General features: G+C 39.8%; 1 protein-coding gene across 2 annotated transcripts in view; it reads right to left on the bottom strand.

Annotated features, from left to right (window-relative positions):
* Positions 1 to 920: 920 nt before the first annotated feature.
* ckap5 (cytoskeleton associated protein 5) overlaps positions 921 to 12587 on the bottom strand; it is a 43605-nt gene continuing 31938 nt past the window's right edge. For both annotated transcript variants that reach the window (XM_085413160.1, XM_085413161.1), the window contains exons 34-44: positions 8845 to 9018; positions 8616 to 8736; positions 8060 to 8239; positions 7777 to 7964; positions 5539 to 5614; positions 5263 to 5451; positions 4737 to 4874; positions 4317 to 4400; positions 4042 to 4201; positions 3834 to 3952; positions 921 to 3151 (exon numbers count right to left, since the gene is read on the bottom strand). In XM_085413160.1, coding sequence (XP_085269286.1) covers positions 2891 to 3151; positions 3834 to 3952; positions 4042 to 4201; positions 4317 to 4400; positions 4737 to 4874; positions 5263 to 5451; positions 5539 to 5614; positions 7777 to 7964; positions 8060 to 8239; positions 8616 to 8736; positions 8845 to 9018 — 1690 coding nt within the window. In that variant the 3' untranslated portion in view covers positions 921 to 2890. The remainder of the gene's footprint in view (positions 3152 to 3833; positions 3953 to 4041; positions 4202 to 4316; positions 4401 to 4736; positions 4875 to 5262; positions 5452 to 5538; positions 5615 to 7776; positions 7965 to 8059; positions 8240 to 8615; positions 8737 to 8844; positions 9019 to 12587) is intronic.

Raw genomic sequence — 12587 nt, 5'->3', positions numbered from 1 at the left:
TTACATCCTAGAAATCACAAGAACTCCCACATTCACTGCTAAATCAGTACATACTTCATAATTCATTTAAAAAAATGAATTCACTGGTTTCATGCAAACACTGCCATATTCTTCTTAAAAATGTTTTTGTGTACATCTGTGATCATTTTCACATGATATGGCTGCAGAAGTGTGAAATTATTACATACAGAAATCAAAGTGTCATCCCATTCCGTGTAGGCAGGAGGGAAAAAAAAAAAAAAAAAAAAAAAAAAAAAAAAAAAAAAAAAAAAAAAATTCCCCAGCACTGCCACTGGATACTTTTGGGATTATTTTACATCGTGTTTCACATCTTATTGAGGGGCAAATTAAAAGGTCAAAGGTCTCTCTCTCTCTCTCTCACTTTCAGTGCTGCTAAATTTGAATTTAATTCCTCATTACACTCGTTTTGTCCTGCTGTGTGTCTGTGTCCAGATCCTGGAATGTCTCAATCTTTGTGTTGACTGTCAGGTCTACTTTATTTATAGCTTGTGTTTACATTTCAGGTCTCCAAAAAAAGAAGTGAAGCTCATCATTGTAAAATCAGTTATTTGGTGGTCACTATATATATCATATAGTACTTTAACCATTTTCCCCTCCCAAAGGGAGGGCATTAATATTTTATAGACCAAATAACAATGAATTTTGGAAAAACCCAGAAGAACCATTGATGAGTTTTTTCACTCCTACAAATACAGAAGTTCTAAAACAACAAATTTTCTCCTTTAAGGGCAGAAAAAAAAATAAAAAAAAATTCCACAACATATTATACAAGCATGGCTAAGGAATTACATACTTACTCAGCATCTGTTTTTGTATTTAATATTAACTACGGAACAGATGACTTAACAGCCTTAGTTATCTTCATTGGCCGAGGGCTGGAAATAAGATGTAATAAGCAGTTTAATTGATGTAAACTTTATTTACAGAATAACATAAAAATCACAGGCTCATGCCATGCTCCTACAGCCTACAAACACAAAGTGCTTCCTTCTGCTGAACAACAGTTTGGACAATGCACTTTACAGTGGCAACCACGTTCACCCTGCAGTCTGGCTTCATGGCTGCGGTTTGTTAAGTGAAGGTTAATGGAGAGTTTTACATACATTATTTACAGCTGAGTGTAAACCCACAGCACAGCGCAACACAACTGCACACATGTAAGAAAAATTCTCAGCGGTCACTTCCTTCCTTCAACAAAATAAGCCTTTTTTGTTTTTTTAAACTGCACCATTAATTGTACACCAGCTCCAACCCATTTCAGGGGGAAAACAGTAGCTTCTAGACTCTGAAGCAAGACTACAAAAACAGATGGAGTTACTAAAACAATGGATCTGATTCATTTAGTTTACAAAACCACTAATAAGTGGACTGGAGGAGTCTACTTTAGAGATCCAGACAAAAGGAGACCGTTATGAGATCAGCCCGTCCTTCAGTGCAAGCTGATGAGAGTTTGAAACATTTTCCCACTGTTTTCTGATGGGTCAACCATTGCATACACTAAAATGAGAAAATAACCTGCAGATTAATAGAGAACATCTAGTAGTTAAAACCCTATACCGAAGTGTGGACCAGCCAATGTTTTTGGTTACACTTTTGCTCTTCCTGTGATAACAAAGCTCAAGAAAAAGCTACAAAACAAACCAGATACTTTCTGAAAGCCCATCATCTGAGTATCTGGTTAAAGAAGATGCAGATAATCCATCAGAATCTGAATAAATGCAACTCAACTTACAATATTTTCAAGTCTGAAATTGACAAAAAAAACAAAAAACAAACAAACTTTAGACACGTTAATTAAAGTAGGTGCTGGAGTTTTACAGTGTCACTTAGAGATGCCAACCATGGGCCAGAGGACAGAAAGCCTTTATTATTATTACTTTGACTTCATGCAGCTATACAGTTGAAATTTAGTTAATGACCGTTAATGTGAAACAATGGTTTTAAGTACATTAATTTTTTGAAGGTTATCCTTTCAGCTGAATATAACATTAATTCCTATTTATAATCAATATGACCTGGACTCATTACTGAAGCTAAACTCTTGAGCAGTGCAGCAGTAAATCAGCCTGTCCCAGCAAATTTCACTCTCCCAGTAATGACATCTCCTATTCAGAGGTGGAGAATGAAACCTGACAACTGGATTCACATCAGAATATAACATGTTACTAAGGCAGAAAAGGGGAAAAACTAAAGGCTTTTGCAAATAAAATTTAAGAGCATCTTCTCAGATTTCCTGCTGAGGTAAATTTAATTCAGTGTGTTGAACACATTCTTTAAAATCATACTGAACTGATGCAAAGCTGAAATCACAGAAACTATGTATGACCAATAGGGGGCACTCACCTCATGTCACGCACCTCATTTTGGGCGTCTACCTGAATATTGCTACTGTTGTGTCCTTGACATTTTCCCCTGCAGCCAACAGAAGTGTTGAACTGTTCAATATATACAAAACAAAAAAACGAGCAGACAAGTGGCTGAGGAAGCTTCATAATACAGAGTGTACATAGAGGGCAAAGACAGAACAAAGTACATGATCCTAATTCTCTAACAACTACAACACCACCGGTGCCCCTCCTCTCATATTGCTGAAGGGCTTCAGCTTTTCACTCTGATGAACAATAACTCACATTCTGATAACAGTAGCTGAAAACACCTGTATGGTTTCTACAGGGTGCGTTTTATTTCTAACAACATACAGGCACAGTGGGTGGAGTCAGGTTCAAATCTGAGGCGGGGTCCTGTGTCCTTCCCTTTCCCTCCAGCAGAACATCAATATAAAGACAGCATGAGTTAAAAAGGTGGATGGTCCATTTCTTACTAGAGGACTCCACAAGGTTAATGGATGAGATGATGTGGTGCTCCTGCTTCACTGCCGCTTACTCTTTATCCTCTCTAGGCGTTTCTTCAGGTCATCCAGGTTGGCAGCTGGTGAAGCTGAGCGGGTGTTGGTGTGTGTCGGGGAGTGAACGTTGTGCTCCTGCATGTACAGCTCCCGCGACTCTTTCAGCTGTGACAGCTTGCTTTGCAGCATATCGGTGGATGATGCCACTGACGGCTTTGAGGACAGCAGGGAGGAGATGGTGGGTCGCTGCTGAGCCTCGTCCTCACTTCCCCCAACACTCTGTTGCTGGTGGAGGGAGACAGAGGGCGAAAAGACACGTTAGCTTAGGCTGCATACCACTACTAACAAACACTCATCCTGGAATTAGGGCTGTGCGATATGACCAAAATCTCATATTTAAGACATCTATCGTCCGATAATGATATAAATCACAAAAATGTGACATTTTCTGTAAATTCTGTGAATCTCGGGCAGCTCGACTTGCGTGAAGTGTTTCCTGCTGCACGTTGTATAGCTGGAGTCGAGTGTTTTAACCGATACATTTTTAGACAAGTTGTTACGGCCGCCGTTTTCTTTGTGAGTATTTATTACACGGCGTGCTGCGGGGAAAAGCCTGTTCTAACGTTTGAGTCTAAGGTTTATTTTTTAGCACCTGGCGGCTCTTTTTTAATTCTCATCCGTAAACAGTCTGCATGCTCTTTCACGTGATTCAGTTTATTTTGAAAAGTCTCAACAGGATCTTGAGCTTTATTGTGAAAGGTTTATGTGGAAAATAAACAAGTGGACAAGCCATAGTTGTATCGTCGTTGCTAATGACAACGCATAAAAACAGGCGCTTGTCCGTCTGTACTTCTCTCGTATAAAAGAGAGGACTTTAAGAAATTAATATAGCCACTACACTACTTTGATAAGCAGCTGTAGCTCATCAGTGCATTGTGACTTTACTAAATGAATAATACCAACTGACCCTGGAAGTGTTTTCCAGGCCTTGTCTTTGTCTGAGAATCTTCAGTCTTTCATAGTAAACAGCTGGCTTCAGCTCCTCGTTGCTGCTCAGACTGGAGTCAACACCATGCTGAGGGATCACTGCAGAGAAGCATACACACAGATGTTACTACACATTCCTGATTGATAATAACCAAAGAGCACCATGACAACATGGGGTACAGCTGTACCTGCTGTGGTCTGGATTCGAGTTTTCCCCTCTCTCTCAGACTCAATCATGCGAAGGCCTCGCTCCACGTAACTCTGGAAGAACTGGGATGTGTTTTTGAGGAACGGTTCCAGGTCTGCATCTGAGTACTTCTGTTTGTACTCATATAACTCTGTCAAACCCTGAAAAGGAGAGTGTTCATGCTTCACTTTGTTGTCCAGGGTCAAAAGTATCATAAAACGTATTTCAAAATTAATTACACTGCTGCTTTGATTTTCAAACAGGAGCGATGCTGACCTCTTTAGTGTTCTCCTTGGAGCCGATCTTCTTGAAGATTTCAGACAGAATGTCACTGACCTTTGCCTTTGACATCCGATCGTCCTGCAAAAGAAACATCAGGATAGTGTAACTCAGTAGTAGTTGACAGTTCAATTATTTAACCCTCTGGACTCAATGGATTTGCTACATCATGCTTTTTCCTGAACACTGCCGTCACATTTAGTGCAGGAAGAAATGGTAAAAAACTGGATCGTCTAAGAAAAGCACCGGGGAGGAGAAGAGAGAAAAAAACCCCGGAGGAATAAAACACATATTCACACAAGAAAAAGTAGAATTTTATTTAACTTGTAAATCAGCATTCTGCTCAACATAAACTCACAACTCTGATGGAACATTCTCCATTTATAGAATCATTGCCGAGTTTTATGCGTTACTTACTATACGCAGTCCCCCCTTCTCGTTGCTCCGGTCACTCTTGAGTCCCGCCAGGTTTCCAGAGTGTTTGACTACCCGCCTCAGATGGGCCTCCAACTCAGACTCGTTACGATTCTCAATCATCGACAGGTGGTCAAGGATCTGATCATCATTAATACAAAGCAATAGGAAAGAGTCATCAATAAATGAACATTTTAAATACTCATTTAAAAAGAGTCCAATTCAAAACTTTATCAAAAGCATTAAGCATGAATGAATGGTAAAATAATGTGACCTGGACCTATGTATGGGTTACTAAACAGGTATTGCAGTTTTCTTATATAACTTCTATAAGAGCTTTTCTTGTTTTAGTGTCCATTCAAAGCTCTTTAGACAACAAGTTGCACTGAACCATACATTTAGATGGCACTCTAAAGGGAGCATGCAAACTCCACAAATGGAACCCAAGCAAACCAAGGGATTCAAAACAGCAACTTTTATTTTTGCTGTGAAGCGCTAGTATTAACCACTCAGCTACTGTGTGTGTTACCTTTGCCCCGGTGAGCTTGCAGAGTGTGTGTAGCAGCGTCTTGAGGGTCCTGTGTGGGACATCGCTCTTGAGCTGCTTAAGTTTCTCTTTGGGAAAAACTTTCATGAAGTTGTGGACATCCAGCAGGATCCGGTCCAGGTTTATGTTGTTGATGGTCTCTGGGAGGAAGCGGATAACCCTCCACAAACACTGAATGTAAATAAACATGAGTTAGAAGTCCAGTTTAAAGCATTTTTAGTGGACAGCAGGTTTGGCACTAACATCAGGTTCCCTTACTTTCATGACCAGCTCTGAGACCATGGGGGAACCAGCTGTTGAGACCAGTGTGTCCTGAAGCAACACCAGCAGAGCACTGCCAAGGGACGGGAAGGAAAGAAGTAAAGTTTATTTGTCAAGTCAATTTCACAGAAAAACAGTCACAAAGCACCCGTACACAAAACAAGTTAAATAAACAGGAACATTAAGGACTATAACTGCCAGTAAACACAATATCAACTGGTAGTTTAAAAACAAACAAATAGTAATTCAATAAAAAAAAATAAATAAAAAAAAATCTCAGGAGAAAGTGATGCTAGAATGTGTTAATAGTCCAGCACTAAAATAATCTAAATGAATGACATAAATGCGTTGAATAAGGAGACCAGTTGTAGCAATTTAAAAATGTTCCTTAAATGAAAGAAACAGGAACAAGACAAAAGGTTTTACATGTTGAAGTCCAAAGAAGCAAATATTAAATTAAGTCAAGACAGGTCGAGCCGAGATAATCGATTGCTATGAACTGGTGGTAGTGTCCACTTGGTAGGGCTGCTCGATTATGGCAAAAATGATAATCACGATCATTTTCACTGAAATTGAGATCTCGATTATTTGACAATATTTATTTAACAATAACAATGTATTGAAAAATGACTTTAAAGATTGTCAAAAAATAATATAAAATAGTGTGCAAATACTGATAACAGTGCAAATGTTTGCAATATAAAAAATAAATGAAAAATGTAAACATCTATGTTTAGTAAACTTCGCAGTGTTGCTCTGTGGTGCAGCTACGACACCATAGCAAAGTTTACACACTGTGTCTACTTGATCCACGTCTGACTCTGCGGACCCATAATGTTTCCACACCACTGAAGTTTTTTTTTACCTCTCTTTTCAACCAGCGGCAGTCACTCTCCTCTCCAGATAACTTCTGCTTAGCTTTCCGAGCTTCCCTCGGGTCCTCTTAATCATTTTGTTGTATTTATCCGCGACACCTTAAAGGCCGGTCCATGAAAATATTGTCGGGCATAAACTGGTCCGTGGCGCAAAAAAGGTTGGAGACCGCTGCTCTTAATTGTTGTGACACGTGTTCGAAATGCAGAGAGGTGCGCTCGATTTGCCACACGGAGCAGCGCAAGAGTAAAGCACAAGGGAGGGGCTAATAATCGGCTCAGTCATTTTTAATGATCGTTGAAAGCCCAGATCGTAATCGTGATTAAAATTCGATTCATTGAGCAGCCCTACCACTTGGGACAGCCAGGTATCCCAGAATGCATTTCAAATCACAAGCAGAGAAGCATCTGAACCAACACGTTGTTCGTGGATACTGAAGACTCCAGCCAGTCCAGAAATTATTACATCATCTGTTTTTAAAGAAATGTTTATTCAGCGATAATCTAAGCACCAGCTCTCTGTTAGAATTTTCTGAGTTTACTAAAATAAAAATGAAATCAGAACAACATCTGATTTGTGTGGTGTGTGCTTTTTTTTAAAAATTTTTAATGTTGGCGTTTTGGTCATGTTACGTTTAACTGTCAAAGACTTGTTAGAAACTATGAAACACATCAGATTTCTGGATGCTAGCAGTAATTTCCGTAATAGTCTATTTCAGTATTGTGGTGTACAGTTACCACTATGTCGTTGGAAAGTCCACACGAGTCCAGATTTCTGAGGACACACTCACGTGGGCGTTATCTATGATACTCCTAAACTACAAGTTAACTTAAGTCAACCAAGTCAGACAATTCTGTTGTAATGAAAAACAAACACTCATCCCACCCGCAAGTTAGCGCAGTGCCAGCTGTTTAATTCACAGCAGCTTCTGCAGTAACCATGGTAACCATGGACACTGAGCACGTGGATCGATGCAGTTCAGACTTTGGGTAATACCCCAAAATCTGTCTCTTTGAAACTAAAAAAGGCTCATTTATCAGCTGTGCAGCTGGTTTTCCAGCAGGGTCCTGCTGAAAAACTGCAAGATAAAGGGAAACATGTTGATGATGAATTATTTATGTAAATAAAATGGAAGACTGTGGCGCTTTCTGCTGATCGTAAACTGAAACACTGAATGTAACTGGCTCCCAACCAGGTTGTGTGTTCAGAATAGGTTATTATGGTGATTCAGCCGCCCACCTTAGTAACACAAAACTGACCTCTCTGGACTTAAAGCCGTAAAAGAAAGAATGAAATAATAATACAGATACACACACAGAAGTTAGCTGAAGTTATCGCAGTGAGGAGTTTCTTCTTACTGACCTGATCATGTTGGTCTGGTCAGACTTCTCCAGGACTCTGATTACAAGCAGGTTGACAGACCTGATGACCTGTGTTCCATCTTCTACATCCTCCACTCTGCTGTCCAGCATCAACGTTATCAGACCATGCATCAGGTCCTTCAACACACCCATAGATGCCTCTCTGGCCAGGGACTCCATAGAGAACAGCTAGTAGAAAGGAACAAGAGGAGGTCCATAAAGACATCAGCATCCTCCTCTCAAATCAAGCTAACAGATGTGATTACTGTGTAGGCACAACTCACAGACAGCATGTTTCCTATGATGCAGCTATACAACTTTATGATATCCTTCTTATCCACCCGATCGTCAGCCATGTGCGTGCTGTTGATGAGCCTCAGCTGCATGATGGTTGCAATAAGAAACTGATCAATGTGTCCCGACATCACTTCCGCTTTGTCCTCCTGTCGCAGTACCTCATCAATCTGCAGAGGAAAGTAAAATCCTTCAGATTTAGAGAGAAATGCTATTTGGGAACACTGAGCATGGGTTCAGGGATACCATTATACTTTTATTCACCAACATTTATGCATCAAGTTGTGACAGGAGTATCTTTGTTGTGCTTGTGTCAATAAACAAATAAATACATCCTGACTATCATGTGAAAATATCCATTCCTGAAAAGAAGGGGGGGGAAAGAAAGACCTGTGCCATGTTTTCCTAGCAGTGCAAAGTCACCGTGTTTTTTAAAGAAACTCTTCTGCTTCATTAATGATTACTGCGAGTGGTGGTTGACAGTTTACTAAATATTTCATATCCAATCAGTTGAAAATGTGCTCTGTGCAAAATATGTTTGTTTACCTGTGCCAGCGCCTGGATGCTGGTGTTGATGTCACCACTCGCAACCTGAGAGATGACAAAGTTGATGGTGGAAGCCGTGCTGTTGTGCAGTTCATCAAAGTGTGGCGAGACCGAACGCATCCTTTGAACACAAAATTGCAAAGAAGCATTAAACCTCAACAAATGTTCACTTCTTTCTTGTTTGTGTTGCTTGTGTGTGCGCTTAATTATCAGGACTGAGGTTGTTTACTTGGGTTCAGGGATCATGATGGGCTCCAGCAGCTCATCCAGCTTGTGTTGGACAAGGTCCGGCAGCTCGCACACTCTACCCTGGTCCATCTCAATCATATCCAGGTCTAGCTGGAACTCCTTGGGGATGGATGGATGCAGGGACTCTGTGTGCTGTGCATTCTGACGGGCTTGGCTAGATAGATTGAGGGAGGGATTGGAAGACAGGTGGTGGGAAAAGAAGACAAGACACTAAATTTAGTTGAGCATAATAATCCATCAGTGCTGCTTAGCTCCAGTCCTCACACAACCTCAAGCTTTGAGAGATAATGTGGATATAAGTGAATATCCTCAGCCTAAAGAAGGGTTTATCCAATTTAATATGATTAATAAATGAGTTTGAAACTCTCAAATGTCACATTTCTATGAATCACTGCATTCCAACACAGGACTTGTATGTGTGAGAATTGTCTGATCAACCAAATTTCACTGGGACTGTCTGAACAGAAACAGAGCAGCACTGATTTTAAAGACATTGAGTTTGTATCCTTCAGCGAGATGGGGAAAAAGTCATGTGGACAACCAGATAAAAGGCTACTGTTCATTACATTGATAACAAATAACAGGTTGATGAAAGTGATTTATCCAGCTGGTAACGTATTTCAGCAGCATAGCCTCAGCTATTTGCATAAAGGACCTATGACATTGATTTTGTAAAAAGAAAAACTTTGTACTTTTATAACAAGACTGAAATTTTAAGGAACCTTTTGTTTTGGCCAGAATGAGGGAACGAATCCAGATACCTCAGAAAGGTGTAATGTCACTCTTGAGTTAGCACATTCCAGACAGAATGAGGAAAAACAGGATTTAGTAAGTTGGAGCCATTCAGGCATCACTAGCAATGCAGTATAGTGCTTTTGCTATAGATGGATAGAGCCTGATAAATACAAATACAGCAGTGGTAGTACAGATGAAACATTTACAGTTTTGCTTTTTACTGTTTGTGTTCAGTTATCTTGGATTACTGACTCAGGGTATGTTGGTGTGCTCTGATTTTCCGAGTGGGAAATCTGAGTTAAGGGTGGAGTTCCACAAAAAAAACCAAAAAACCAACAAAAAAAACCAACCAAACAAAAAAAACCCAAAGATTTCCAACTACGAACTCATTACGACTTATTTAGGAACGCACCAACGTGCAACTTTGGTGGGCAGACAGCATGCTATAAAATTAGAAAGTACCCAGCAACTTCTAAAACTCATGTCATGAACTTTGAAGTAACCCCATAATTTGGTGAAATCTATTTTCACAGCAGTCCAAAGACCCTGAAAATTTAGGTTAGGCTGCAATAACATATTGTTAAGTGCCGGTGCAACACGCCCATCACAATATTCTTTAAACATTGGCCCTTCTTTTAGTGAAAAATAAAGAACAGCACACACTGAAATTTTACCATAATCCACTGACAAAAGTGAAAAAGACAAACATGTCAGCAAAGCTCATTGGCTTAACCAGTGTACTACGGTGGGTGATGTACATCAGCAAGAAGGCTGCAAGAGTGATTCACACCTCTGGGTCAAAAATCAAAAATTCAGATCACCATATTACAGAGGAGGGGAAAAGATACATTTTCATGCTTCTGTTTGAAGAAACAGCAACCACAATATTTGGCAAAAATAACCCTCTAAAAGTAGAGAAATGAGAGAGAAAGAACAGAAATAACAAGTTTACATTGAACACACTGAACAAGAATACAGTGAGACGAGTTCTTACAATGGCTACAGACAGAAAAGAGGGGAAGGAGGAGGAGTTGGTACTCACATCCTATACGTGCGATACATTATTCTGCTCCAGAAAGGAAGGCAGGCAGAAAAAAGGAGGAAATCACAGAGGAAGAAAGAGGAAGGGTTAAGAGAAAGGCAAGCAGTCGGCCAGTGAAAGGTGATTTTAGTTGAACTAAGTTGAAGACTAGACAAGTAACCTTATGAGAGGAACCCAACATGCAATGACTCAGAATATCAAGACAAGAAGGGGACAGACAAAGTTGTGAGTAAACATTCAAACTGATGTATGACTGCATTAGAGTCATCCCAACCAAAACACAATGGACCAAATGTTTAACATGCTCACAGGAAACATTTGGAATAGATTGCCTTGAAATGCCATGTTACAATTCATAATGCAAACTATTTACGGCAGATATTACAACAATCTAAATCCCTCTAAGATTTTTATTTATTCTTTTTTTTTTCTTTCCTCATAAAACACGATTAACTTGGCTACTGTAGAAACCATATTGAATGTTTTTTTAGCTTAACCTCCTAGGACCTGGCGTCCACATGTGGACATCACATTTTGGGTTATTTAGACCAAAATACTCAATTTTGCTCTACAAGGGCCTGATATCGTGTCACAAATTTAGAGGATCATCATTTAGCCTGGAGAAATAGTTTGCTGCTTTATAAGAAAGCCCTCCGCAAAGCCAGAACATCTTACTATTCATCACTGATTGAAGAAAATAAGAACAACCCCAGGTTTCTCTTCAGCACTGTAGCCAGGCTGACAAAAAGTCAGAGCTCTTTTGAGCCAACAATCCCTTTAACGTTAACTAGTAATGACTTCATGAACTTCTTCACAAATAAAATTTTTATCATTAGAGGAAAAATTACCAATAATCATCCCACAGATGTAATATTATCTACAGCTACTCTTAGTACCATTGATGTTAAGTTAGACTCTTTTTCTCCAATTGATCTTTCTGAGTAACTTCAATAATTACTTCCTCCAAACCATCAACGTGTCTTTTAGACCCCATTCCTACAAAACTGCTCAAAGAAGTCCTGCCATTAATTAATTCTTCAATCTCTAATAATCGGCTATGTACCACAGGCCTTCAAGCTGGCTGTAGTTAAACCTTTACTCAAAAAGCCATCTCTAGACCCAGCAGTCTTAGCTAATTATAGGCCAATCTCTAACCTTACTTTCATATCAAAAATCCTTGAAAGAGTAGTTGTCAAACAGCTAACAGATCATCTGCAGAGGAATGGCTTATTTGAAGAGTTTCAGTCAGGTTTCAGAGCTCATCACAGCACAGAAACAGCTTTAGTGAAGGTTACAAATGATCTTCTTATGGCCTCTGACAGTGGACTCATCTCTGTGCTTGTCCTGCTAGACCTCACTGCAGCGTTCGATACTGTCGACCATAATATCCTATTAGAGCGATTAGAACATGCTGTAGGTATTACAGGTACTGCACTGCAGTGGTTTGTATCATATCTATCTAATAGACTCCAATTTGTTCATGTAAATGGAGAGTCCTCGTCACACACTGAGGTTAATTATGGAGTTCCACAGGGTTCAGTGCTAGGACCAATTCTGTTTACATTATACATGCTTCCCTTAGGCAGCATCATTAGAAGACATAGCATACATTTTCACTGCTATGCAGATGACACCCAGCTCTATCTGTCCATGAAGCCAGATAACACACACCAATTAGTTAGACTGCAGGAATGTCTTAAAGACATAAAGACCTGGATGGCCGCTAACTTTCTGCTTCTTAATTCAGATAAAACTGAGGTTATTGTACTCGGCCCTGAAAATCTTAGAAATATGGTATCTAACCAGATTCTTACTCTGGATGGCATTACCTTGGCCTCCAGTAACGCTGTGAGGAACCTTGGAGTCATTTTTGACCAGGACATGTCCTTCAACGCACATATTAAACAAATATGTAAGACTGCGTTCTTCCATTTGCGCAACATCTC

Source organism: Rhamphochromis longiceps, linkage group LG7, assembly GCF_057381845.1.
Source record: "Rhamphochromis longiceps isolate RC_006_pf linkage group LG7, R_longiceps_female_GT1.1, whole genome shotgun sequence".
Classification (NCBI taxonomy): Eukaryota; Metazoa; Chordata; class Actinopteri; order Cichliformes; family Cichlidae; genus Rhamphochromis; species Rhamphochromis longiceps.
This window is presented reverse-complemented; position numbering and strand designations above follow the sequence as displayed.